This window comes from Stegostoma tigrinum, chromosome 26, assembly GCF_030684315.1.
Source record: "Stegostoma tigrinum isolate sSteTig4 chromosome 26, sSteTig4.hap1, whole genome shotgun sequence".
In the NCBI taxonomy this organism is placed as follows: Eukaryota; Metazoa; Chordata; class Chondrichthyes; order Orectolobiformes; family Stegostomatidae; genus Stegostoma; species Stegostoma tigrinum.
Window position 1 is genome coordinate 17,470,479 of NC_081379.1, and position 27,526 is coordinate 17,498,004.

Consider the following 27,526-nt stretch of genomic DNA (forward strand, 5'->3'; position numbering starts at 1 on the left):
GACTGTGTCTGTGAGAGCTAGAAAACATCATTGCGCACCATTAGGATATATTAGGATATTTTCAGATTCCAATTTCACCAGGTCCACGGATAGCTTTTAACAGTAAGGGAATCTGAACATGAAATTCACAAGGAGTCTTAAGTTATAATCTCTATCTACTGCCTTATCCCTACAAGTCATGCTCAATCTGCAATATAACAGTTTTCCACTGTACACCTGACCATCCTAAGTCTGGACATTATACATTACAAATCACTCATGGGGGAATAAACAAATTGGAGCTCTTTTCCCGCTGTATTGTTTGCCTGTCATTGTTATATTTTTCACTAGCCTGTCATCATTAGTATTCAAAGGAAGAAGAGTTTTTCCTAAGTTAGGATCTAAAATTGGGAGACAGTGAAGAATGTAGTGTGTATTCTTGTGTCGGACAGGTTCCTGCAGCAGTCGGTACAAATATAGTCCTGCACATGCAGTTATAGAAGTTACATGCATAGTGTTTGTCTAGAATTAGTTACCTCTACACAGTCCAATTTCAGGGGGATGAGTTAGTGTTTGTAAGCCAGTATGTTCTGATGATTTTCCCCAAATGCTGTACATTGTCAGTGCTGATGGTTTTTTTAAAATCTCTTTCTACACAGGCTATAAGCAACCAGCAGAAAGCTGTAATAGTCAGTGAGCGGATTCTTGGCTTTGATCATCCCAATACCATCCATGAATATGTGAGTAACTTGTGTTTCCCTCCCCCATTTTTTCCATCAATTTTCTCTCTCTTTTTCAACTAGTGCTGTAGAATGCTTATATATTCAGGTGCCCTTGATAAACTGCTATTCCTTGTGTTAACTTTGACAGTTGTGAAGATTGGTCTGGGGTGGACAAGGTCAAAAGTCACACAACATCAGGTTATAGTCCAATAGATTTATTTGAAATCACAAGCTTTCTTAGCACTGTTCCTTTGTCAGGTGAAGTGAAGAGATACACATAGGCACAGAATTTATAGGCAGAGAGATCAAAAGATCGTACAGATTGTATGAGTGGAGTGTCAACTGGCTGAATAATAAGTCTGCAGGTGATCGAAAGTATCTGACAGTGTGAGTAAAGTGTCTATACCCATAAAAATGGTTTCAGTTGTGATCTTGGTTAACCCCACCATACTGTTCCGTATTTGAAAATCTTAATTACTTTTGACATCATCACTTTGATAATTTATGATCTGTCTACTTTAATTAGTTTGCACAGTTTTGGATTACTTATTACGTTGGTTAAACAATCGGCATGCGACTCTTACACCTATCATGTTTTCCAGCCATTTGATTTGTCTTCAGCACCAGCTCATTTTAATTTTTTGTAATTATTTCTCTGCCTCAATTGATCAGATTATAGGGCATCCCTTCGCTAAGGTGGGGATTCGATGGGGTGAAACTCCCATTTAGAGTAGAATAACAACCAGCAGTTAGAAAATCATTTATTGCGGGGAAGGTAAAAAGTTAATGGCTATTTATAATCATCTTCCTCTGGTAAAATGGCTGGGAATGGGAATGTTTTATGGTTCCATTACCTTCTGCAAAAGATAGATTTATATGTCTAGATTACCAGCAAATTCACCAGTGATGAGTCCATATGTTATTGTCAATTTTCTCAGGGATGTGTTCATGTGATCTTGTTCGAAAATGCCCTAGGAACCTGCAGATAAGATATTCATTCGAACACTAACATCCTGTTGACAATATCAGTATCTAGACGTACGATGTTGTTTGTGAGTTCAGCCAATGTAGGAACTCTTACTTAGAGGCAAGAATTGTCAGTAGGTCAAAAAGTGATTACAATGCAAATTACTGTAGAGAAATTAATATTTTTGGCTTCAGTAATTCCATTATTTTGCATGCTGCCAAAGTTTATTATTATACGCTTTATCATTAAGACTTGAGGAATATCCTCACTCCAACCAGTGCATTGCTACACCTCCAGTGTAGCTTCAGATGTTAATTAAGATGAAACTGTAAAATAATGCTCATTATTGTTGTGAGAGATAATGGGAACTGCAGATGCTGGAGAATTCCAAGATAATAAAATGTGAGGCTGGATGAACACAGCAGGCCAAGCAGCATCTCAAGAGCACAAAAGCTGACGTTTCGGGCCTAGACCCTTCATCAGAGAGGGGGATGGGGAGAGGGAACTGGAATAAATAGGGAGAGAGGGGGAGGCGGACCGAAGATGGACGGTAAAGAAGATAGGTGGAGAGAGTGTAGGTGGGGAGGTAGGGAGGGGATAGGTCAGTCCAGGGAAGACGGACAGGTCAAGGAGGTGGGATGAGGTTAGTAGGTAGCTGGGGGTGCGGCTTGGGGTGGGAGGAAGGGATGGGTGAGAGGAAGAACCGGTTAGGGAGGCAGAGACAGGTTGGACTGGTTTTGGGATGCAGTGGGTGGGGGGGAAGAGCTGGGCTGGTTGTGTGGTGCAGTGGGGGGAGGGGACAACTGGGCTGGTTTAGGGATGCAGTAGGGGAAGGGGAGATTTTGAAACTGGTGAAGTCCACATTGATACCATATGGCTGCAGGGTTCCCAGGCGGAATATGAGTTGCTGTTCCTGCAACCTTCGGGTGGCATCATTGTGGCAGTGCAGGAGGCCCATGATGGACATGTCATCTAGAGAATGGGAGGGGGAGTGGAAATGGTTTGCGACTGGGAGGTGCAGTTGTTTGTTGCGAACTGAGCGGAGGTGTTCTGCAAAGCGGTCCCCCAAGCCTCCGCTTGGTTTCCCCAATGTAGAGGATGCCGCACTGGGTACAGTGGATGCAGTATACCACATTGGCAGATGTGCAGGTGAACCTCTGCTTAATGTGGAATGTCATCTTGGGGCCTGGGATGGGGGTGAGGGAGGGGGTGTGGGGACAAGTGTAGCATTTCCTGCAGTTGCAGGGGAAGGTGCCGGGTGTGGTGGGGTTGGAGGGCAGTGTGGAGCGAACAAGGGAGTCACGGAGAGAGTGGTCTCTCCGGAAAGCAGACAGGGGAGGGGATGGAAAAATGTCTTGGGTGGTGGGGTTGGATTGTAAATGGCGGAAGTGTCGGAGGATGATGCGTTGTATCCGGAGGTTGGTAGGGTGGTGTGTGAGAACGAGGGGGATCCTCTTAGGGTGGTTGTGAGGGATGTGTTGCAGGAAATGCGGGAGACGCGGTCAAGGGCGTTCTCGATCACTGTGGGGGGAAAGTTGCGGTCCTTAAAGAACTTGGACATCTGGGATGTGCGGGAGTGGAATGTCTTATCGTGGGAGCAGATGCGGCGGAGGCGGAGGAATTGGGAATAGGGGATGGAATTTTTGCAGGAGGGTGGGTGGGAGGAGGTGTATTCTAGGTAGATTATTGTTGTCTTTTGTTTTTAATTCACAGGCCCGCCTAGGTCTCTACTGCTTTGCAAACAACCAGGTTTCAATAGCCCTGAGACTGCTGTATCGCGCTCGCTACTTGATGCTCACTGTCACTGGTGAAGATCACCCAGAAATAGCTGTTCTTGATGTAAGTGTGTATATGATGGCTTAGAGTGGAATGAATTGAAAAAACAGTTGTTCTTGGGGTGTTTTTGTGTGGGGTTATGGGTGAGTCCAAGTTAAAAATCATCAAAGATGGTAGTCACTTGAATGGATTATTTTATCAAACTGGAAATCATTGAGACTTGCATTTAAATATCACCTTTACTGTAGACAAATTTGTACACTGATGCTTCAGTGAAGTGTAACAGAGTCATCATTTTGGTGTCTGATGGGGAGGGTTGAGGATTTAGTGGGGTCCAGTCTGTCAATGCTTCACTCCCTGAAACAGCAATGTGTGGTGTTCAGGACTTGAAGTGACTCTCACTGTGAAATTAATTTTATTTTCTTCCCTCCATTGTGACCCAACAACCTCTGACAGAGCAACATCGGCCTCATGCTCCATGCTGCACTGGATTGTGACCTTGCAATACGATTTTTGCAGAAAGCTCTGGAATTAAAGCTCAAGTATTACGGGGCCAAGTCTTTGGAGACTGCTTTAAGGTACAGCACAGGATTCCTCCTGTGTCTGATAAACTTAGCTCAGAATTAATTTAAAACTTAACAGGATACATATTATGTAATAATCTTGCAGATCTCATGCCAGCTCAGAACTTTCTTTTCATTCATTTCCAAGCTGGTAGTTTCTATTGGAAACTAAATGTTTCACATGAAGCTTTGTATCTTGAGGATTTGAGTTCAAGTCCTGGCTAGACTGATGGGGGCAAGAGTTTCTTGTCTACTAGCTGCAAGGCCCCTGAATGAGTTCATTTGACTATTCAACCCAGTTGGCATCGGGTTGCAGAGCAAAACCCCTAATTGTCAATGTCCCTCACAGTTAAAAGATCATTCTAAAATTGTCATACTGCTACAATACCATGTTATTTGAAGTTTGGCATAAATATTGAAAACATAAACTTTGTAGATGACTTACATTTATATGGCACCTTTCATGATCCTGACCCCACCCCACAAAAGTTTTGCTGATGATAAGGCAGTGTTTGAATCATAGTCACTGCCGTAATTGCAACTTAGAAAAATATTAACAGACAGTACACAAGAAAGTAAAATTTAGGTAATAATCTGATTAGCCATGATCTTATTAATTGGCACAGTGGGCTCAGGGAGTTGAATGGCTTCAGGTTTTAAATTGAATGTATGTATATTTGTGTGAAAGGTCAACAGGAACCAAAAACCTCCATCTAAATTACTCCTAGCCTGTAAGTGCTTGTTGCTGACACCCTAAAGCATCCACGTACATGATTTATGTAATTGTACGCAACTTTAGTGCATACCAGGGAGCTCACAGGCTATAAATAAAGTTGAAATTCCAACAGGGATCACTCCTAGGACTTACCAATCATGAGAAGTAGTATTCAGAACAATGCTTTGCATATGTCCAAGCACACACAATTCAAACAAGTCAAACTTGGCCTTAAGATTTAATCACCAGAGCTTGTGAACTGACACAAAGTTTCCTAAATGACATTGTTCCATTAACGTCTCTCTGCTTGAAGTATAAGTTTTATGAACCTTGCTTAAAAATGTAGTTATATTATTATTTTTTGCCTGGCTAGTGCATTAGTCTGTTACTTGGCAATATTTCTGATCATGTTTGAAGTTGAGTCATAGCAAAAAAAAATGCCTTATTTGGCATTGAAAGATATATTTCAGTACAATACATGGCCTTTTATGAATTAATCACAACTAACTCTTTCCACGTCAATCCAGAATGGTTTGTAGGAGCCACTAAAATGTATGTTACAGGAGAATTCCACATTGCAGAAAGTCACTAATGTCTCATATGAAAAACAGATCTAGATATAAGGACCCATATGAAGGACATCATGAGCTCAACAACTTTTGTTTTAACTATCCAGCTATCATCTTGTGGCACAAGTTTATGCTAGCAAGGCAGAGTTCCGAAGTGCTGTGCAACATGAGAAGGAAGCCTACAACATCTACAGGACTCAGGTAGTTATTCTAAATCTGCTGTCTACTACTGTGATAGAAATTAGGCTCTATTAAAGTCTATGTGAAATGTGCTGAGTATGTAGCAAGTCCATGTAGTTCCACATCAAACAGTGCTTTCCCTGGTGAATAAAGATCTGTACTGATTCAATCTAGAGCAATTCTTATCTCTGTAACAAAGAAACCAGTTGATCCGGCTATTCTGTTTCTTGTACCTGTGTACAAGGTTACGTGAATAATTTTCCCCTCCCTCAACTTCACCTTTGGCAGAGAAAGGTGCTGTGCATTTTCTTACCCCAGTGGTTTATGTGACAATATGCAATACAGTCAGGAAAAGGTTATACTTATAAAATAGTTAATTCCTGGTCCACATTAGCGATTACCCGTCCAACCATTTTTATTGTTAGCATAATGGGGTATTTCATGCAATGGTACAGCAAGGTAAGTCGCTACTGTGACAATTGCTTCTCTCACCAAAGAGCATACCAAAAGGGTTTGCTGATAGGGTTAGATGCAGAGGAATGGAAGAAGACTCCTGTACAGCATAAATATTGGCGTTGAGCAGAGTGGACAATGTTAGATTTTGATGTGGGGTAAGTGGATTAAGATTCCATATTGTACTGTTGTCGGTGCAAAGACCAAATGAAATTTTTATGATATTGGAACAATGGGCATCTCTTTAAGTTAAAGGCCAACTATTAGTAGCCTGTTGTTTTAAAAGCTTTGTTCCCAGTATTAAATAATGATTCACCTGTCAGAATGCTCCTTCCACTGACCACAAGTATTCTCCTCCATCATTTACACTCCTGAGAGGAAGAACTGGATAAATATTACTGCTTTGAGCAAAATTCCAGGATATTAACTACTGACAAAACAACTGTATGGAAATATGGCAGTATTGAACCTGTATTTTTCTGACACTTTGTTCCTACCTCAGCTTGGAGAAACTCATCAGAAGACAAAAGGGAGCTCTGAATTCCTGAAACATGTTACACAGCAGGCAGTGAATCTGCAAAGAACCATGAATGAGATCTACAAAAATGGATCAAGTGCCAGTCTTCCTCCAGTACAGGTCTGTGTACCTTATTTAGTTTACCTCTCCTCCCTCACAGTGTCTTTTCTAATGGATCTTGTCAGGTATGAAAAGAACCTGCTCCCAGATTGGCATGTCATGTCTTGTCAATAAGATCTTTGCCAGGAGATGTATTATGTGCCCCTTTCAGAAAACCAAAATGCATTGAATTGAGGGGGTGGGGTGTGGGTGGATGGTGCTGTTTGATTCTGAATAATAAGTCGTGTGGGATTTGATACCAGCTTTACAACAAGTTAATATGTTGTCTTTAACATAATGAAATGTCCAAAGGCACTTCACAGGAGTCCTATTTAATCAAACAAAATCTTGCACCGAGTCACATAAGGAGGTATTGAGGCAGGTTACAGCAAAAGCTTAGTCCAAGATGTAGGTTTTCAGGGAAATGATAAACAAGGAAGAAGTGGAGAAAAGGTACGGCTGAGAATTCCAGAGCATTTGAAAGCACAGGTGCTAATACTGAACATATTACAGTTGGGGATACTCAAGAAGCTTGCAGTGGAGGAATGCAGATATGAGGTTTGAAGGTTTCAGAGATGAGAAAGGGTTGAGGCCATGGGTGGTTGGAGATGATGTGAATTTTAAAATTGAGATATTATTTAACTAAGGACCACTTCGATTAGCAAGCAAAGCAATAATGAGTAAGAACACAGGCAGCTGAGTTTTGAAGCAACCACAAGTTTACAAAGGATTGAAAATAAGTGGCCATCCAACAGTACATTGGAATAGTAAAGCCTAGAGGTAACAAAAGCATGAACAACAGTTTTAGCAACAGTCAAGCTTAATTAGGAGTGTATTTGGTCAATACTATGGGAGTAGGAATAGTTTGTCTTTGTGATAGTATAGAGAAAACATTGTGGTGTAGCTGAGCTGGGTGTTATCTCGAAATGGAAACTGATAACTGTTTTTAAAGATGACATTGGGGTCTGTAGATATGAAATAATAGGAATCAAGGATAGATTATTTGGAAAAATGGAAAGAAAAATGATTGCTCAAATTAGATAGACAAGAACAGAACCGTTTAAGCTAATAGTCCTTTGCAGGGACAGACAATATTTGACAGTTCACCCATTTCTTCTTTTCAGACCACACCCTTAAGTAACAAGATGAGACTGCAACAGCTCAACATGATCAATGGGATTGTGCTCACTGACACCAGGTAACATTTTCCTTCCTGCTTTCCCCAGGAGATTGCTGGGAACTGTGTTACTCATAAGAATATTCACCTATCAATCTGTAAATTCAGACGGAGAAATTGTTATGGAAAATTAGAGCAAGACTTCTTAATGTCACAGCAGTGGGAGATTTAACGAAGTAAAAATTGCTACATTGCTCCCTGATGGCGTAATTTGTGTTTGTTGCCATGGCTGGCACTAAGAATTATAAAACATTAGTTCCCAAGCCTGTGCTGAATTTGAAAAGTGCTAAAAAAAGTGCCAGAATTGACGTCTGTACAGTGGTGGGTGTTGTCTTGTTGACCTGGGCATCCCTGTGTAAGTCATGTTGTCCTTGTGCTCAGTCTGAGATTCTTGATGCCAGTGTTACAATTGAAAGGAATCTTGGCTGTGGTGTTCTCACCATGAAATAACTTTTCACCACTACACCATTATATGCTGACATGTGAAGAAGCAACTTAGGCCAGATACTAGAGGGGCAGTCAATGATTGTAGAACTATAGTTCAGTGAGTAATCTGCTTCTGCAGCAGAGGAGCTAAAGCTACAAAATAAATGAGCAGTGTATTTATGTCATGAAATCCATATCTTTTATACAGTTCTTTTCCCTCTGTTGGAAATTATTGTAGGCAAATTACTGTCAAGATTTCATGCAGAACAATAAGACTAACTGAAAAATTAATTCACTGGTCATGAATCTTTGGGACATCTTGAGGATGTAAAAGGTCCAAATAAAGTGCAAGCTTGTCCTTTAATTATCAATGATGGAAGATGTGTGAATAATTGATAATTATATGATACAATTTATTTCAATTTGTGACATTAATTACTTGCTAGCTTCTGTGTACAGCAATTGGAACAAGTTGAGATGAGGGTAAATGGGCTTAATGGAATCTGCATACTGAACCCTGTGACTAACCAAAGTCCAGAACCATTCTACATCCGGTAAGCACAACCACCTCCCCCTCCCACTCACCCCCACACACCAAGGTTCCAAAGGTACTTAAATCTTGAATATCTTTCTAATACCAGGAAGAGATTGCAGACTGCGAATTGTCTGTGCAACTTGATGCCATGCCTGTGGCTTGTTCTGATTCTACTATAGAATTGTGTAGTATAATCAAAGTTGGTTTACTTCAATTCCCACTTGCTGTAATTCCCCAATTCTCGATGATGGTGATCTGATGCTCCTTCCATTACTTGCAACACACTTCACAAGCAATGACTTGCTGTGCCTTTTGCCACCTGTACTCACTAGCTGCTTTTGTTATTCTTTGCAGGAAGTCTGCCATAGAAAGCGCAACAAATCGAATGCGTAAACTACTCCAGGCAGAAATCCAGGCTTCTCAGAGACTGACCAAGGCTCTCACTAACATTGGGATAGAGGATCTGATATCAGTCAATGGAACTACAACCCCAGGTGAAATCACAAATGGTGCAGAGAATCTTGCTGAAGAAAAATTGATCAATAGAAAAACAGAGCCTGATTGTATTCCATCAGGGAATTCTGCATAACTGTGTTTGCCAGCACTTGACAAGGAGATGGATTTAACTCCTTTCTAATTACATGAAACTGACACTGATGCCCACTTCTCAGCAAACAAAGATTTCCATATCCCAGATGTTGGGGTTGGGGGCGTCCTTCATTCTGCAAGTGTAACATCCAAATCAGCAGATGCATCTAAGGTTTATGTCTGGGATTAGATTCTGTAATTGTCGAATTACATTTTTTCTCAATTACTGGAAGTTAAAACCTACTGAATAATTACCACATTGAACTAGGATTGTACTCTGCTGATTTGTATTGGATGTGGTTTTATGCAATCATATAGGTGACAAGTCCTTATCCACCCACTGGTCAATATATTCATTGGTTGCACAGCTGTGAAACACTGAAAAACGATGTTTTGGGTACTCTCTCCTTCATGTACCCCAATCTATGATTTTAATATAGCTGTTGTCTCTCACTGTCACACTTTGTGGCCAAATCCTATAGTTGTATTGCTTCCAGTTATATGCTTTCTATTTGTATCATACTACCATTGCATGATAAGCTAGTAGCAACATCATGGTGTGTGTTGGGGGTGAGAGGATATTATCTGATTCTTGCCAAAATTACCAGTTGTGAGCAGCTTGTATTTCTAGAAAAAGGTCAAATTCAATGCCTAACCCCCCATGTGACAGGGTAAACTAGTTGATTTGTTTTTCTCTTTAGACTCAAATGTTTTATTTTATTATCAAGGCTCTGAAAGCTTTCCAAGGTCACACACTTCAACACTAATGATTTTGGTACATTCCTGGTGAGTGTGACAGACTAGTTCTTACGGGTCAGATTTGCTGTCCACCTTGAATTAAGTGCAGAGTTGATCAGCATCATAATGAACTGTGGCAGATTGACAAATCCAAGTCTTCCTTCTTTAAATTCAAGTTCAGCCGTCAACTGCTTGCATCTGAACATAAGTTCAGAACTTTCATCAACTATCTAGGTACTCTGTTCTAGCTGCATTTTTAGTTCTTATAAGCTCAAGATGTTTACGAACCCAAAGCTACATTTTCTGAAATAAAATTATTTCTATTTGAATGGCCTTGTTCTGTACTATGCTTGGATTCAAATTAGAAATCATAAAATTATTGTTTGAGGGTTATGGGTTAACAGGTTTTATTTTTGCTTTAATTGTTGGACTGTAATTCATGAATCAGGTGAATGCTTATTAGACCATCATTTAAATGGTCTTTCACTGTAGGATGATTAAGTTTTAATGAATATTCTATACTATGATCAGGTCCTTCAGTAATAAAACGTGGACATAATTTACTATTCGCCTTTGTCTTTAATTTGTATCCCATTGGCTGGCTGGCAGCTGAGTATTGGGCAGCCTGGATGTTGTGTACTGGCAAACAGGTAAATTGGCTAGATGTTTGGATGGATCTCATGCATGAAATCAGAAAGAGGGTTTGGGTAATAGAGTTTATCTGTCAAGTCTGGAGAAACATTCTGGTTGTCACAGAAGACTGGGTGAATTCTTTCAATGGCTTGCTGGTGGTGCAAATTCAGAATGCTATTAAAATGCTATTAGGGCTTGTGACCCACTGGTTAGCAAATAAATGAAGCATCTTGCTTGAGTTACAGGGGAAAAACAACAGAATTAATCCAGCTATGACCAAACAGAGTTGCACAATTTCTCTGATGAAGGGTTGAGGCCCAAAACGTCAGCTTTTGTGCTCCTGAGATGCTGCTTGGCCTGCTGTGTTCATCCAGCTTCACACTTTGTTATCTATGCACAATTTTAATTCCAGGTTTGTGAGAGGTGGAGGGAATTAAACATTTCCACTTGGAAGTATTCTTTACCAAGGTAACTAAACTTGGATTTCGGATCATTAAGACCCTGAAAGAGTGAAATTGATGGTTCCATAGGTAATCTTTGCCCAGAAGCTTTTACCTCAGTTGGCTTTGAAACTTGGTTCACTCCAATTACTTTCCCAGCTATGAAACTAAAAAACATTCCATGCCCTTTTGAATAATTTCCAAGTCCTCACATTCCTGATATGTGGGTTCAGTAGGACGTTCCCAAAACTCCATAGGCTGTGAATCGAGTTTTTTTCTAGGAAACTGATGAATGGAGGTATCATTAAATACATCCATGTATCTACTGCTGGAGGGGAATGTGACTTCTTCAGTTACTGCCAATACCTGATGAGTACAGTTAAGGTTAAAAATATGAAAGACAATAAATTTCTTGGTTTTGTTTTCCAAAAGTAAGTGTGTGTGTGTGTGTATCCTTAAGTCTCATATCCTAAAATCTTGTATGTGCCATGCAATTTAATTGAATTGCTACAAGCATTGAGTCTATGATAATGAAATGAAAGAAATTGGTTGTTGTATTGGAACTCTTTCCTGGAGAATTCTAAACTAATTCTGCTACCTAGCTCCATCCCAATAATCTATAGATCATCATTTGTGTTAAATATTCATCCAAATGTCCCATAACAAGATGTAACACCTCCACTGCTGTGAAAAAGTTTCATACCTCATGCATAACAAATCTGTTCTCAATCTCCCTCCATATTAACTGTGTTTTGAGCTGATGTCTCATCAAAATAAATCGTGTGTCCCTATTCGCTATATCCTTTGTAATTTGAAAAGACTATATTGGCCATCTCTGCTGTATACAAATTCTTCCTGTAACTCAAGTTACCATGGCACCATGGTGCAGAAGGCTATTCAAGAGAGGGGAGCAAAAAGACAGGTAGTTGTTATTGGGGATTCTATAATTAGGGGGACAGATAGTATCCTATGCAAGCTGGATCGGGAGTCCCGCATGGTGTGTTGCCTGCCCGATGCCAAGGTGCAGGACATCTCCGACAAGCTTGAAAGGATATTGGAGCGGGAGGGGGAGGATCCAGTTGTTGTGGTCCACATTGGGACGAACAACATGGGCAAAGCTAGGGTAGGGGACCTGTTCAGGGATTATCAAGCACTAGGAAAGAAATTGAAGTACAGGTCCTCAAGGGTCATAATCTCCGGATTACTGCCTAAGCCATGTGCCAATTGGCATAAGGAAAAGAAAGTTAGGGAAGTAAACATGTGGCTGAGGGATTGGTGTGGGAAAGAGAGATTCCATTTCATGGGGCATTGGCATCAGTTTTGGAACCGGGGGGATCTGTGCAGTTGGGACGGTCTCCACCTGAACCGATCTGGAACCAGTGTTCTAGCGAAAAGGATAAATAGGGTGGTCAGTAGGACTTTAAAATTCTGAGTCGGCGGGAAGGGAAAGCGAAAGTGACAGAGAGTATGGAGTTAAATGGAAAGATATGCAACAGGATAGCATGTGCACAGGTGGGTTTAAGGTCGAGGCAGACTATGAATACAGCAAAAAGGAAGGATAGCTTAAGACATATTTTAATAAGAATAAGAAAGTAAGCATTAAGGCACTTTACCTAAATGCTTGTAGTATTCGCAACAAAGTAGATGAATTAACAGCACAAATCCTCTTGAATGATTATGATGTGGTAGGCATCACAGAGACATGGTTGCAGGGAGCTCAGGACTGGCAGTTAAACATCCAAGATTCACAACTTATTGAAAAGACAGGGAGGTGGGCAGAGGGGGCAGGGTTGCCTTGTTGGTTAAGAACGAAATTAAATCTACGGCACTGAATGACATAGGGTCAGAGGATGTGGAGTCTGTGTGGGTGGAGTTGAGGAACCAAAAAGGCAAAAAAACCATTATGGGAGTTATGTACAGATCTCCTAACAGTGGTCAGGACCAGGGGCGCAAGATGCACTGAGAAATAGACAGGGCATGTCAGAAAGGCAAGGTCACGGTGATCATGGGGGACTTCAATATGCAGGTGGATTGGGTGAATAATGTTGCTGGTGGATCCAAAGAAAGGGAATTCATGGAATGTATGCAGGATGGCTTTTTGGAACAACTTGTGATGGAGCCCACAAGGGAGCAGGCTATTCTGGACTTAGTGCTATGTAATGAGCCAGACTTTAGAAAAGACCTTAAAGTAAGGGAACACTTAAGAGGCAGCGATCATAATATGGTAGAGTTCAGTCTGCAGTTTGAAAGAGAGAAGGCAAAATCAGATGTAATGGTGTTACAGTTAAATAAAAGTAATTACAGGGGCATGAGAGAGGAATTGACAAAAATCGACTGGAAGCAGAGGCTAGCGGGGAAGACAGTAGAGCAACAATGGCAGGAGTTTCTGGGTGTAATTGAAGACACAGTGCAGAGGTTCATCCCAAAGAAAAGAAAGATTATCTGGGGTGGGATTAGACAGCCATGGCTGACAAACCAAGTCAGGAAATGTATCAAAGAAAAAGAGACAGCCTATAAAGTGGCCAAGAACACTGGGAAATCAGAAGATTGCAAAGGCTACAAAAACAAACAGAGGACAACAAAGAGAGCAATAAGGAATGAGAGGATCAAATATGAAGGTAGGCTAGCTAGTAATATTAGAAATGATCGTAAAAGTTTCTTTCAATATATAAGAAACAAACGAGAGGCAAAATAGACATTGGGCCGCTCCAAATTGATGCTGGAAGGCTAGTGATGGGAGATAAGGAAATAGCTGAAGAACTTAAGTACTTTGCGTCAGTCTTCACAGTGGAAGACATGAGTAGTATGCCAACAATTAGGGAGAGTTGGGGGCAGAGTTGAGTATGGTAGGCATTACAAAAGAGAAAGTGCGAGAAAAGCTAAAAGGTCTAAAAATTGATAAATCTCCTGGCCCCGATGGGCTACATCCTAGAGATCTGAGGGAGGTGGCTGAGTAAATAGCAGAGGCTTTGGTTGTGATCTTTCAAAAGTCACTGGAGTCTGGGAAAGTCCCAGATGATTGGAAAATTGCTGTTGTAAACCCGTTGTTTAAGAAAGGATCAAGGAAAAAGATGGAAAATTATAGGCCGATTAGCTTAACCTCGGTAGTTGGTAAAATTCTAGAATCCATTGTTAAGGATGAGATTTCTAAATTCCTGGAAGTGCAGGTCAGATTAGAACAAGTCAGCATGGATTTAGTAAGGGGAGGTCGTGCCTGACAAACCTGTTAGAATTCTTTGAAGAGGTGACAAATATGTTAGACCAGGGAAACCCAGTAGATGTTATCTATCTAGACTTCCAAAAGGCCTTTGATAAGATGCCTCACCGGAGGCTGCTGAGCAAGGTGAGGGCCCATGGTGTTCAAGGTGAGCTACTGGCTTGGTTTGAGGATTGGCTGTCTGACAGGAGGCAGACAGTTGGGATAAAAAGTTCTTTTTTGGAATGGCAACCAGTGACGAGTGGTGTCCCGCAGGGTTCAGTGTTGGGGCCGCAGCTGTTCACTTTATATATTAATGATCTGGATGAAGGGACTGGGGGCATTCTGGTGAAGTCTGCCGATGATACAAAGATAGGTGGACAGGCAGGTAGTACTGAGGAGGTGGGGAGGCTGCAGAAAGATTTAGACAGTTTCGGAGAGTGGTCCAGGAAATGGCTGATGAAATTCAACGTGAGCAAATGCGAGGTTTTGCACTTTGGAAAAGAGAATACAGGCGTGGACTATTTTCTAAATGGTGAGAAAATTCGTAAAGGAGAAGTACAAAGGGATCTGGGAGTGTTGGTTCAGGATTCTCTAAACGTTAAATTGCAGGTAGAGTCCGTGATTAAGAAAGCGAATGTAATGTTGTTGTTTATCTCAGGAGGGTTGGAATATAGAAGCAGTGATGTCCTTCTGAGACTTTATAAAGCTCTAGTTAGGCCCCATTTAGAATACTGTGTCCAATTTTGGGCCCTACACCTCAGGAAGGATATACTGGCCCTGGAGCGTGTCCAGCAGAGATTCACACGGATGGTCCCTGGAATGGTAGGTTTAACATACAATGAATGGCTAAGGATCCTGGGATTGTATTCATTAGAGTTTAGAAGGTTGAGGGGAGATCAAATAAAAACTTACAAGATAATGTATGGCTTAGAAAGGGTGGACGCTATGAAGTTGTTTCTGTTAGGCGGGGAGACTAGGACCTGTGGGCACAGCCTTATAATTAGAGGGGATAAATTTAAAACGGAAACGAGGAGACACTTCTTCAGCCAGAGAGTGGTGGGCTTGTGGAATTCATTGCCACGGAGTGCAGTGGAGGCTGGGACGTTAGATGCCTTCAAGGCAGAGATCGATAAATTCTTGATCTCACAAGGAATCAAGGGCTATGGGGAGAGCGCAGGGAAGTGGAGTTGAAATGCCCATCAGCCGTGATTTAAATGGCGGAGTGGACTCAATTGGCTGAATGGCCTTACTTCCACTCCTCTGTCTTTTGGTCTTAAGTCTCTCTTCTAATCTTCTACCCATTCTAGATACAATTCTGGTGAATTTCAGCTGTTCTCTTTGTATTCCATTTCACCATGAATTACAATACAGGAGATGTGCTAGTGTACAAATTCGATCTGTTGTTACACATATCAGAATCAGTGCTTGCTAAATTATTTGTCTAAAACTGGATGTACACTCCAATACTAACCATCCGTTAATAAGTTGTAAAATTGGGAATCATATCATAATGCGGGACGGAAAAAGTTCCAAGCAATAGTCAACCCTTATCCCTCCTACCTTCAGACAATTACAGACTTGCCAGCAGTATTTGATAAAGACAGATATAGTATAGTATAGTACACTACTGAATGAGGCCATTGTGTTCATACTGACTCTCTCGAAGAATAATCCAGTTATCCCCTGCTCTTTTCCTACATCCCTACAATTTTCCTTCTTCAATGAACTATCCTATTGATTTTTGGAAGTTATTATTGAATGCTGTCATTTTCATTCCAAATTCTAACCATTCACTGTGCAAAAGGTTTTTTTCTCATGTCACCTCTGGTTCTTTTTCCAGTTACCCTAAATCTGCGCTGTCTGGTGAAAACAGTAATCTGGTGGGATGGCAAGGAAAGAGTTCAAAAGCAAGGTGTGAGAAAGATTTGGATTTACTCCACAAAGATCTTGCTATTTCTGATGATAAATTTTCAAAAGGTGATTCCGAACATAGCTGCATTCTCCTTAAACAGGGTCAATTAACTTAATATGTATTTCCACAACAACACTCTGCTCTATCTCAGACGTATGAATTAGAAGCAGGACTTAGCCATTCAACCCCTCCAGACTACTCTCCCATTGTCTTTGTGGTTTGGTTTCAACTCCAAATTCCTGCCTACCAGTTCAGGAACCTATCTGGCACTGACCTAAAAATACACAGTGATCCTGCTTTCACTGCTGAGTTGAGTCACACTGGACTCAAAACGTTAACATGGTTTCTCTCTCTCCACAGATGCTGCCAGACCTGCTGAGTTTCATGCACTTTGCTTTTATTATAGATTTACATCATCCATTGTATTTTGCTTTTAACTGGCAGAACTCCAGGTGTGACTTTGTGATAGTGCAATACAACTATATCAAAATATCCCCATTTTCACATTCCATTCACCTTGCAGTAAATGACTGAATTCATAATCACCTTTCTGTACCTGCATATTAACCTTTTAAGATTCACGTATGAGGATACTAAATTTCTCCGTACTTCCAAGTTCTGTGACCTCTCCATTTAAATAATCTGCTTCACCATTCTTCCTGCCAGAATTCACATTTTCTCTTCTCATACTACTGCAAAGGTTTGCTGATTGACTGAACTGATTTGTATCCTTTTGCATATTCTTCATAACTTACTTTCCTGCTAATCAACAGCAAATTTAACAGACATATATTTGGTATCTTCATACAAGTCACTGATATAAACTATAAATAATTCCCAACACTGATTTCCATGGCAGGCCATTTGTCACATCCAGTTCAAAAATTCAAACTGAAAATGGCTTTTTTGCCCATCCTCTGCTACACAGGTATAAGACCTACTTTGTGAGGAGTTTGACACTTGGGCAGAATCTCTAAATCAGAACATTCTTTACTGGCTGAGGGATTTCGACACAGAGGGTGCCAATCGTGAAGCACGGTCAAGGAAAGACGGACAGAGACTACTGAGCTTTGTTCCTACCACTAGAGTTGATAACTAAAACCTTCTTTCAGATGTAACCATGCCACCAAGTATTCCGAAGAGGTCCAAGATCAGGTACTGGTGCCAGCTGCAACTGATCATCATCAGGAGTGACATTCTCAACACAGGGAGCTCCAACAATGCTGACTCATAATATATCTGCTGGTGGCCATCAGGGTTAGGATGTAACCCTTGAAGTTTCTTTTAGTGAATATTCACAGTCATCTTCTTATTCAATTGTGAAGATCATTTTAGTTATCTTCACTTGAAACAGTAGATGCAATATAGTGATATCTTCCAGAATAAATAGCCAATAGGTTGAAGTAAGTAGTTTAGCATTCATCAATTTAATCAAGAGTTAATTAAATTTTGTATACTGACAGACCTCACGAAAGCATTATTCATGGTGAATCTTTAAGTCTGATAGAAGTAGTTGGAAAGAAAGTACAACTGAGCTTTAACTCAGTTATAAAGATACAATGGAAGAATTCATACTGGAGCAGAGATGTCTAAAAGTGTTTGTCAAATTATCACCACTGAATAGGGAACTATGTCTCCTTTTTATTGTAGTATTATTAACGTAAAGCTGCCACTCAGCTAGTTAGGAGTAAGGTTTAGAAAAGAATCACAGACTTGTTACGGCGCAGAAAGTGGTTAATAAGCCCATCGAGCTTGCACCAGCTCATCAAATAAACATCATTGCCTACTACAAATCTCCCCTTTCCCTGTACCATTGCACGCTATTTCTATCTAAACAATCATCCTATGCCCTCTTGAAAACTTGTCACATATGTAATCATGAATTTTGATGTTCTGCATTCTGGCAGTTCTAACATTTAAATGTAATGGGACAGCACTCAAGGCAAATTCTTTCTCCTTTGATGGAGATCTGTATAACATCAGTGTTGGGAATTCCTACGACTGCTGGTGGAATGCTACAACTGGCTTTAAAGTGCCTGAAATTTGGTTTCCATAGAATCCCTACAGTGTGGAAGCAGGCAATTTGACACATTGGGCCCACATCAACCCTCTGAAGAGCATCCCATCAGACCCAACCCCACCTACCCTATCCCTGTAACCCTATATTTTCCATAGCTATCCCATCTAGCTTGTACATCCCTGGATACTATGGGCAAATTAGCATGGCCAATCCACCTAAACTGCACAACTTCAGTTAGTGTGAAGAAACTGGAACACAAGGAGGAAGCGCACATACACGAGGAGAACGAGCAAACTTCACAGTTGCCTGAGGGTGGAATCAAACTCGGGTCCCTGGTGCTGTGAGGCAGCAATGCTAACCACTGAGCAACTATGCTGCCTGGATTTTGGGATGGAAATGGATAGAACGTTCAGCCTACATTTCTGGTCCTGATTGCTATTGGTTAGTCAGTAAGAGATATTAGATGAGAACTGGACCGAGTCATACAGTCATACAGCACAGAAACAGACCCTTCGGTTCAACCAGTCCATGCCGAACATAATGTCAAACTAAACTAGTCTCACCTGCCTGTTCCTGGCCAATATCCCTCCAAACCTTTCCTATTCATGTACCCATCCAAACGCCTTTTAAACGTTGTAACTGTACACGCATCCATCATTTCCGCAGGAAGGTCAATTCCACATGCCAACCACCCTCTGTGAAAAAAAAATTGCCTCATATGTCTTTTTTAAAATCTCTCTACTCTAACTTTAAAAATGCGTCCCCAACTCTTAAAATTCCCCATCTTAGGGAAAAATCAACGATCATCAACTCCAACTATACCTGTCAGGACTGGGTTTGCGTCTGATGACTCCCATAAAATTGAATATTCCAACTCAAAGATAAGGTTTACCACAAAAAAATGGCCATTTCATTGAGTTTGTAAAGAACACTTTCTGTGGCTTCCTGTAGATCCTAATCTCTCTGTTTGAGTTAGGGGGTTCGAGGAGACGAGCAATGACAGAAAATTGAACATGAGTGCCCCGGTGATGTAGTATTGGCACATGTTCCCACCGCAGGAGTGAGAAAGTGAAAGTTGCCTATGTGACACAGTAACTAAGAAGAATGTTAGGAAGTAACAGTGATGTTGTAAACTCTGGAGGGGTACAGTGTCTTTGGAAACAGGATTGTTTGTTAATAGATAATAAAGTGTGAAGCTGGATGAACACAGCAGGCCAAGCAGCATCTCAGGAGCACAAAAGCTGACCTTTCGGGCCTAGACCCTTCCGTCAGAGAGGGGGATGGGGAGAGGGTTCTGGAATAAATAGGGACAGAGGGGGAGGCGGACCGAAGATGGAGAGAAAAGAAGATAGGTGGAGAGGAGAGTATAGGTGGGGAGGTAGGAGGGGATAGGTCAGTCCAGGGAAGACGGACAGGTCAAGGAGGTAGGATGAGGTTAGTAGGTAGGAAATGGGGGTGCGGTTTGGGGTGGGAGGAAAGGATGGGTGAGAGGAAGAACAGGTTAGGGAGGCAGAGACAGGCTGGGCTAGTATTGGGATGCAGTGGGGGGAGGGGATGAACTGGGCTGGTTGTGTGATGCAGTGGGGGGAGGGGACGAACTGGGCTGGTTTAGGGATGCAGTAGGGGAAGGGGAGATTTTGAAACTGGTGAAGTCCACATTGATACCATTGGGCTGCAGGGTTCCCAAGCGGAATATGAGTTGCTGTTCCTGCAACCTTCGGGTGGCATCATTGTGGCACTGCAGGAGGCCCATGATGGACATGTCATCTAAAGAACGGGAGGGGGAGTGGAAATGGTTTGCGACTGGGCGGTGCAGTTGTTTATTGCGAACCGAGAGGAGGTGTTCTGCAAAGCGGTCCCCAAGCCTCCACTTGGTTTCCCCAATGTAGAGGTAGCCACACTGGGTACAATGGATACAGTATACCACATTGGCAGATGTGCAGGTGAACCTCTGCTTAATATGGAAAGTCATTTTGGGGCCTGGGATGGGGGTGAGGGAGGAGGTGTGAGGGCAAGTGTAGCACTTCCTGCGGTTGTCGGGGAAGGTGCCGGGTGTGGTGGGGTTGGAGGCAGTGTGGAGCGGACAAGGGAGTCATGGAGAGAGTGGTCTCTCTGGAAAGCAGACAAGGATGGGGATGGAAAAATGTCTTGGGTGGTGGGGTCGGATTGTAGATGGCGGAAGTGTCGGAGGATGATATGTTGTATCCGGAGGTTGGTGGGGTGGTGTGTGAGAACGAGGGGGATCCTCTTTGGGCGGTGTGGCGAGGGCAGGGTGTGAGGGATGTGTTGCGGGAAATGCGGGAGACGCGGTCAAGGGCGTTCTCGACCACTGTGGGGGGAAAGTTGCGGTCCTTGAAGAACTTGGCCATTTGGGATGTGCGGGAGTGGAATGCCTCATCCTGGGAGCAGATGCGGCAGAGGCGGAGGAATTGGGAATAGGGGATGGAATTTTTGCAGGAGGGTGGGTGGGAGGAGGTGTATTCTAGGTAGCTGTGGGAGTCGGTGGGCTTGAAATGGACATCAGTTACAAGCTGGTTGCCTGAGATGGAGACTGAGAGGTCCAGGAAGGTGAGGGATGTGCTGGAGATGGCCCAGGTGAACTGAAGGTTGGGGTGGAAGGTGTTGGTGAAGTGGATGAACTGTTTGAGCTCCTCTGGGGAGCAAGAGGTGGCGCTGATACAGTCATCAATGTAATGGAGGAAGAGGTGGGGTTTGGGGCCTGTGTAGGTGTGGAAGAGGGACTGTTCCACGTAACCTACAAAGAGGCAGGCATAGCTGGGGCCCATGGCCACCTGCTTTGTCTGTAGGAAGTGAGAGGAATTGAAAGAGAAGTTGTTGAGGGTGAGGACGAGTTCGGTTTGGCGGATGAGGGTGTCGGTGGAGGGGGACTGGTCGGGCCTGCGGGACAGGAAGAAGCGGAGGGCCTTAAGGTCATCTGCATGCGGAATACAGGTGTATCGGGACTGGATGTCCATGGTGAAAATGAGGTGTTTGGGGCCAGGGAATTGCAAGTTCTGGAGGAGGTGGAGGGCGTGGGTGGTGTCACGGACGTAGGTAGGGAGTTCCTGGACCAAAGGGGAGAAAATGGAGTCCAGATAGGTGGAGATGAGTTCGGTGGGGCAGGAACAGGCTGAGACAATGGGTCGACCAGGGCAGGCAGGTTTGTGGATTTTGGAAAGGAGATAGAAACGGGCCATGCGGGGTTGGGGAATAATAAGGTTGGAGGCTGTGGGTGGGAGGTGCCCTGAGGTGATGAGGTCATGAATAGTGTTGGAGATGATGGTTTGGTGCTTGGGGGTGGGGTCATGATCAAGGGGGTGGTAGGAGGAGGTGTCGGAGAGTTGGCGTTTGGCCTCGGCGATGTAGAGGTCAGTGCGCCAAACTACCACTGCACCACCCTTGTCTGCAGGTTTGATGGTGAGGTTGGGATTGGAGCAGAGGGCTGCCCGTTCTGCAGGGGAGAGGTTGGAGTGGGTGAGGGGGGTGGAGAGGTTGAGGCGGTTAATGTCTCGATGGCAGTTTGTTAATAGACTAGTTAAAACTTAAATAATTCTTAGTTTTCACACAGCTACCATGTCATATAGACAACTTTCATTTTCATAATTCTGCAGTGGGAACATGTGCCAAAACTACATCAGTAGAAGCATTCATGGTCAATTTTCTCTCTTTGTTCATACCCTCAAACCCCCTAACTTAAATCGAGAGATTAGGATCCATGGGTAGCAGCAGAAATTGAATTGTTATTTGAAATTACTGAAGGATACATGATTAATGTATGTGTAGTCCCTCTTCAGCACTCGGGCTGGTATTCTGCAATATTTAAAAGAAAGTTCAACAATTTTGATAAGAATACTGTTTTAAGATTATCATCTTTCAATATTCTCTTTTCAAGAACATAGTTGGAGATATTACTAATCTAATTATAATATCCATTCCAATGAACGTCCCTGATAACCTCTTCCCAGTTCCACTATGCTTTGTTTCAAAAGCTTTCACCCCTGCCTTTCTGTTCCAGACTCTATGCTTGAAGTTCAAATCTTCACTGTGGTGAACAGATTTGCTGAATGAACTCTTCTTAAATATTGAAATTAGATCACCTTAAACTCTCCACTTTAATAAAACCATTGTGTGTAATTTAAAATTCCAATTCTCATATTATCCCGCACAGTACTATTGTTGCATTAATGTCCTACAGAGCGTAATCTATCACTATTTTCCTATCTTGCCCCATCATAATTATTAAATCACCACACAGGTTTTTTTTATTTACAAAGGATGAACAGCAGCAAAATTTTCTTACCTCTCCTCTATCCCTTTGAAACTGTTTCCAATGAGAATAGTTTGTGCGAGTTTTTGTGGTGACCAATTCCTCCACAAAAGGTTATTGTAGAGAGCTTTGCCACAGTGAATCATGTAGAACAGCGTTGGCCTGTCGATGGACCGCTTCCCTTCCTAATAGATTTTTAAAAGAATATTGCCAATCATGTCACGATATGCAATAAAATTTCTGAAGCACATGGATAGGTGCAGTTTGCTCCTCAAATTGTCATACAGAAGATCTGGCTGTGATTAGGGGCTAAATTTGGAGCAATCACCAGAAACCCAAAACCAGAAAGTAATGCATCCCTTTTGTCAGACAGGATTCACAGAGAAGACAATGGACAAAACAAAAACTAACTGTGTCAATGCCTTTTACCTCATTTTCCTCAAGCACCACCATCCCACTGTCCTTCAAGAATTTCTTCTCCCATTCTGTAAATAGTGGATCAAAGAAAAGGCAGCCATCTCGAGGGATCTGTTAAATACAACAACAAAATTTAAAATTTTACATGGAGCAAAATCACAACTACAAAAATGGGAAACGGTGCTGGACAATGATTATTTGATAAATTAAAACTGATTTCTTTCTCATCTGTTCACTTCTAATTTTGCACGGTTGCAACGGATTGCATAAGGTGAGATAGCTGCCTTTTTCTATCCCTTTGCCCCTCCCTTCAAATGGGCTGAATTAATGATTTCAATCACAGAGACGTTCGGATATCAGCTGCATTCTATGAAGTGGAAGTGAAGATCAAAGGGTCAATGAAGATCTCCGAGCTGCATTCGCATACCTGCTGTTCACTGCAATTGCATACAGCAAAAAAAACTGTGCATTAAAGAAATGATTTATTTCTGGATGAGGCATGAGCTGAATCAAAAGTAAAGCCCTCCATCCACTTCACGCTGTTAAAACAAGGTGTGTGAATGATTCTTATGTCTCCTTCAGCTTGCTTTGAAAATATGATTTCAGACTGAGTTTATCATACGAGGAAGCACAGTTGCAAAACTTTTCACATTTCGCTATGTGGTATTACCTGTTCGAAGATGTTTGTTTTGAATGTTTTTCACTGTCCATTCCTAAATCTGCAGATTTATAGATTTAGAGAATTATCATTTTAAACATAGTTATGAGTCACTGATTTATTTCCACAAAAAAGTACAAAAACACTAGACTTTTGCTGAATGAAAGATACACCGTGCAAGAAGAATGGGACAAGCAGAATCAAAGATGGAAAAGCAACTTGTTAATACAACTATGGTTTCTAAGCATTCAGGAATGATGCAAACTAACATTACTCAATGGACTCTTTAGCTCCCCATTCACTTCACACATTAGCACCTGACTACACTTACCTGTAGTGTCTCTAGCAGTAGGAACAGCAGGGCCAGCTGATAACGAGATGACATGGAAGTAGAAAAATTTCCGATTCCATAACATACCGAGTTAAGCATATATCGATAATGATCTGTATTTTTCTTTTTGTGTCCAAGGTAATCTGGAGGTTCCCCAGTAGGGAAGGGACTTGATGGAGATACAAGTTGATCTGTATGATGCATATTCACAACTCTTTGAAAGGTTTCTGAAACAGATTGTGACAATTACCATCTCAGGAAGCAAACTGAATGTCGTAAAAATTGCAAATAGATAATTACAGAATTGTTTCAGGTGCATGTCATTCAGTCCAGCATGTCTGAACTAGCTTTCTGAACATCCACCTGTCACCTTTATTGACTTATGTACATATACAGCAGGTCTCTCACCTCTCTGCCTACTCCACCAACTTGTAATTTTCCTCCTGAAATTCTACGCTATCCTCCTCTCAGTTTATAATGCTCCCAACTTTGAAGTTATCTCCTGCACTTCAAGATTCAGACCCCTTACATATATCAGGAAAAGCAAGAATTCCAACACTGACTCCTGGGGAACTCCACAATACATCTTACTCAAGCCCAAAAAACATCCACTAACAATTACTCTGTTTCCTATCACTTAGCCAATTTTATATCCACATTGCTATAGTTCTCTTTATTCCATAAACTACAACTTTTGTTTTACAAGTCTATTGTGTGGCACTATATTGAACTCTTTTTGCAAGTCCATGTACACAATATTGACCACATTGCCCTCATCAATTCTCTTTATCACCTCTTCAAACACTTCAGCTAGCTAGACATGATTTTCCTTTGACAAATCCGCGCTGGCCTTTCTGAATTAATCAATATTTTCACATGTGACGATGAATACTATCCTGAACAATTGATTCTAGAAACATTCCCATGTTAGAACTTAAGTCTACCAACTCACCGAGGCAATCAATCCAGAATTCTGAACTTTGCAGTTCCTTTCTGTAATAAAGTTCAATGGTTAGTTTTTCCATCACAGAAAGCTATGATTATTTTGTAGGTGTCAAATTTACAGGGACAAAGCAAGTAAAGAGTAGGTCTGACCATATGTCTTGTTTCTTGTAATAATAGGTGAATAAATTATTTTAAACTTATCTTGTAGAGAATGAAAAAGAAAGGAAACTGTTAGGAATGAGCCAACACTTAAGGTACATTTAATCGCTTCCACAATTTATTAACTTGGATGCCTAATTATGACGCTGTGACTTAACTGAAGTATTCAAAATGGAATGACAGAATTTCAGCTGGACAGGAGGGAGCATACTGGCCAATCATACCATTTAAGTGAACTTGAAAAGCCAGATGAGTCACATCTGAAAAATCTACTTGAATATGTACCTTGAGATCTCAACATAAAGTGAAATATTTCACCACTATAAATGTAATTGTGATAGAAAATGCTATCATGATAGACTAGGAGAAATGGTTTGATTGAACACATAGATTGTATTGGCCAACCATGGCAGTTGTAAATGTCAAAATAATGAATAAAAGAACTGGAGATGTTGGAGATTTGAAATAAAAACTGAAAGTGCTGGCAAAATTCAACAGGTCTGGAAGCAACTGTTCGGAGATGGCTGAATGAACATCTCGAGTTCAGTGACTCTTCATTAGAATAGAATTGTCAAGGCCTTAGGAGCAAATTACTGCAGATGCTGGAATCTGTACTGAAAACAACCAATGCTGGAGATCACAGGAGGTCGTACAGCATCCATGGGAAGACCTTTCCAGGTCCATATCAATTGCCTTATCGAGTAGTGTTGGCTGTGTGCCTAACTCAGATTGGCTTCCGTTTTCAGTGACTCCTGAAGTTGGATTTTAGTACATTTCCCCCCCTTTTTATTACGCCAACACACAGCAATCTGTGGACGTATGTGTGTGCTCCACGTCTCACACGTCTCAGATGTTTCTGGATACGTTATCTCTGGTCTGGCACGAGCGAGAGGCTGAAGGTGTTTCCCTACAAATGTCGGGACCAAAATCCATCAGATCAACCCCGCAGCAGCAGCAGGAGGTGGGTTCTGACAATTCAGTGAACTTACACTGCTTCCTTTATTTTCTGTTGCATTCTCTCCCCTTCAGCCACACTCGGATATTCCACCGCGTGGGGAACCTCTCTGGCATTTTCTCTCCGTTTCTTTACTCCTTTTTTCTTTCTGATTGTTTTCCATTCTCCTTCTGCTGGTAAGGCAGACATCTCTCTCTGTAATTAAGTTTGAAGAAGGGCCGTACCAAACTGCATCCTTTCAGTGTGCCCGTGTTGTTGCTGAGGAAGCTGAGATCTGGTGCAGGGGCAACAGGTTTCGAGATTATGGGCCTCAGCTGGGACGATGTGTAAAACAAAAACTGGAAACTCTGAGAACTGCTCCCTCTGGGAAGAAGAGAAACAAGATTTTTAAATTACATGGAGTGTTTATTCCTCCTTTCTGTCTGTTCCTGGTTATTTAATTTCCCAGTTCCTCAGAGCGTTTAACTGTTTTACACGACCCACGGTGCCTCTCGGTTCACTGTTCCCACTGACACCATCACCTTTGCAGGTTCTGTTTCCTGACCGCGGGCCGGAACCATTGTACGCTCTCGGTGTTTCCCGACAGCGGAGTTCCGGGCACGGACCATAGGATGGCGGATGTGGTTCGTTGGTGAGACATCGGTTTAAAGTTATCTCCGAGAGGCGGAGGGCGCGCGGCGGCGGCTTTGTGGCTGGAATTAACCGAAAGCGGTGAGTTTGGGTTGTGGACTTTGTTCCTGTTCGTTTTGTTGGACGATTCCTAAACTGCACCCAGGCCGACTGAGAGAACCGGAGAGCGGCCTGTGTGTGTGTGTGAGAGAGAGAGAGGGAGAGAGAGACACTGTACTCTAATCCTGACAGTCCGTTCCCCGTAATATGCACACAACCCCTGTTCCGCGCCGCCCCCCCCCCCCCCCAATTCCATTAGACCATAAGATCTAATTCGGATGTTCAGCCCATTCGTGTCTGCACCACCATCCGATCATGGTCGATATGTCTCAACCCCGTTCTCTCACCTTCTCCCCCAACCCCTGATCCCGTTACTAATCAACAACCTAACTATCTCTGACTTAATACGCTCAATGACTCAGCCAACACAGTTTCACCACCTGGCTGAAGAAATTCCTCCTCGTTTCAGTTTTACAGGGTTGTTCCTTTGCTTAGAAGCTGTGCCCTCAGGTCCTAGTCTCTCCTAGTAGAGGAAATATCATCTCCACAACCTCTTTGCCCAAGCCTCTCGGTATTCTGTAAGTTTCAATGAGATCTCCTCTCACGCGTTGAGTACAGGTCCAGAATCCTTAACGACTTCTTCTATGACAAGTTCTTCATCTCCAGGATCATGCTTGGAAACCTCCTCTGAATGCCCTCCAATGGCAGTGAATCCTTTCTTAAATACAGGGCACAAAACTGCTCACAATATTGCAAATGTGCCTGACTAGAGCCTTACACTGCATCTGCAGTACGTCTCTGCTCTTTTATTCTAGTCCGCTTGACATGAATGCTAACATTTCATTTGCCTTCCTAATTGCCAGATGAATCTGCATGTTAACCTTAAGAGAATCCCGGACAAGTAGTCCCAAATGCCT

At 42.1% G+C, this 27,526-nt stretch overlaps 3 protein-coding genes across 8 annotated transcripts in view; 2 read left to right on the forward strand and 1 right to left on the reverse strand.

Annotated features, from left to right (window-relative positions):
* The window catches only part of LOC125464096 (clustered mitochondria protein homolog), a 75,879-nt gene extending 65,302 nt beyond the window's left edge, over nucleotides 1-10,577 (forward strand). The window contains exons 20-26 of one of the 3 annotated variants that reach the window (XM_059655004.1): nucleotides 639-719; nucleotides 3,382-3,507; nucleotides 3,901-4,022; nucleotides 5,399-5,487; nucleotides 6,422-6,561; nucleotides 7,665-7,738; nucleotides 9,033-10,577. In XM_059655004.1, the coding sequence (XP_059510987.1) occupies nucleotides 639-719; nucleotides 3,382-3,507; nucleotides 3,901-4,022; nucleotides 5,399-5,487; nucleotides 6,422-6,561; nucleotides 7,665-7,738; nucleotides 9,033-9,267 (867 nt within the window). In that variant the 3' untranslated portion in view covers nucleotides 9,268-10,577. Of the gene's footprint in view, nucleotides 1-638; nucleotides 720-3,381; nucleotides 3,508-3,900; nucleotides 4,023-5,398; nucleotides 5,488-6,421; nucleotides 6,562-7,664; nucleotides 7,739-8,589 lie in introns of all 3 variants that reach the window. The other 2 variants (XM_059655005.1, XM_059655006.1) reach the window with 2 other exon arrangements.
* On the reverse strand, nucleotides 560-26,489 carry srrd (SRR1 domain containing). 2 transcript variants are annotated; one of them, XM_059655007.1, is made up of 7 exons: nucleotides 25,975-26,489; nucleotides 24,834-24,874; nucleotides 23,969-24,108; nucleotides 22,905-23,003; nucleotides 22,509-22,660; nucleotides 21,973-22,018; nucleotides 560-11,443 (listed from the first exon to the last, which is right to left on the reverse strand). In XM_059655007.1, the coding sequence occupies exons 1-7, from the start codon at nucleotides 26,127-26,129 to the stop codon at nucleotides 11,237-11,239; spliced, it is 840 nt and encodes a 279-aa protein (XP_059510990.1). In that variant the 5' UTR covers nucleotides 26,130-26,489; the 3' UTR covers nucleotides 560-11,236. The 2 variants fall into 2 exon arrangements, with proteins under 2 accessions (XP_059510990.1, XP_048412116.1); XM_048556159.2 differs by having other exon boundaries at nucleotides 23,882-24,108; nucleotides 25,975-26,486.
* The window catches only part of tfip11 (tuftelin interacting protein 11), a 31,383-nt gene continuing 29,681 nt past the window's right edge, over nucleotides 25,825-27,526 (forward strand). The window contains exons 1-2 of one of the 3 annotated variants that reach the window (XM_048556157.2): nucleotides 25,834-25,946; nucleotides 26,470-26,651. Coding sequence is in view for 1 of the 3 variants with exons in the window: in XM_048556156.2 (XP_048412113.1) it covers nucleotides 25,836-25,946 (111 nt within the window). In the remaining 2 variants the exon portion in view is untranslated. Of the gene's footprint in view, nucleotides 25,947-26,312; nucleotides 26,652-27,526 lie in introns of those variants that run through there. The other 2 variants (XM_048556156.2, XM_048556158.2) reach the window with 2 other exon arrangements.

What these genes read in the sequence shown, in the direction of transcription:
- srrd (XM_048556159.2), bottom strand. Translation starts at nt 26,129, where the DNA reads ATGTCTGCCTTACCAGCAGAAGGAGAATGGAAAACAATCAGAAAGAAA. An exon ending in TACTGCTAGAGACACTACAG is followed by an intron (nt 23,004 to 23,881) that starts GTAAGTGTAGTC and finishes TGTATTTAACAG; the next exon opens with ATCCCTCGAGATGGCTGCCT. An exon ending in TTCAAAGGGATAGAGGAGAG is followed by an intron (nt 22,019 to 22,508) that starts GTAAGAAAATTT and finishes TAAATATTGCAG; the next exon opens with AATACCAGCCCGAGTGCTGA.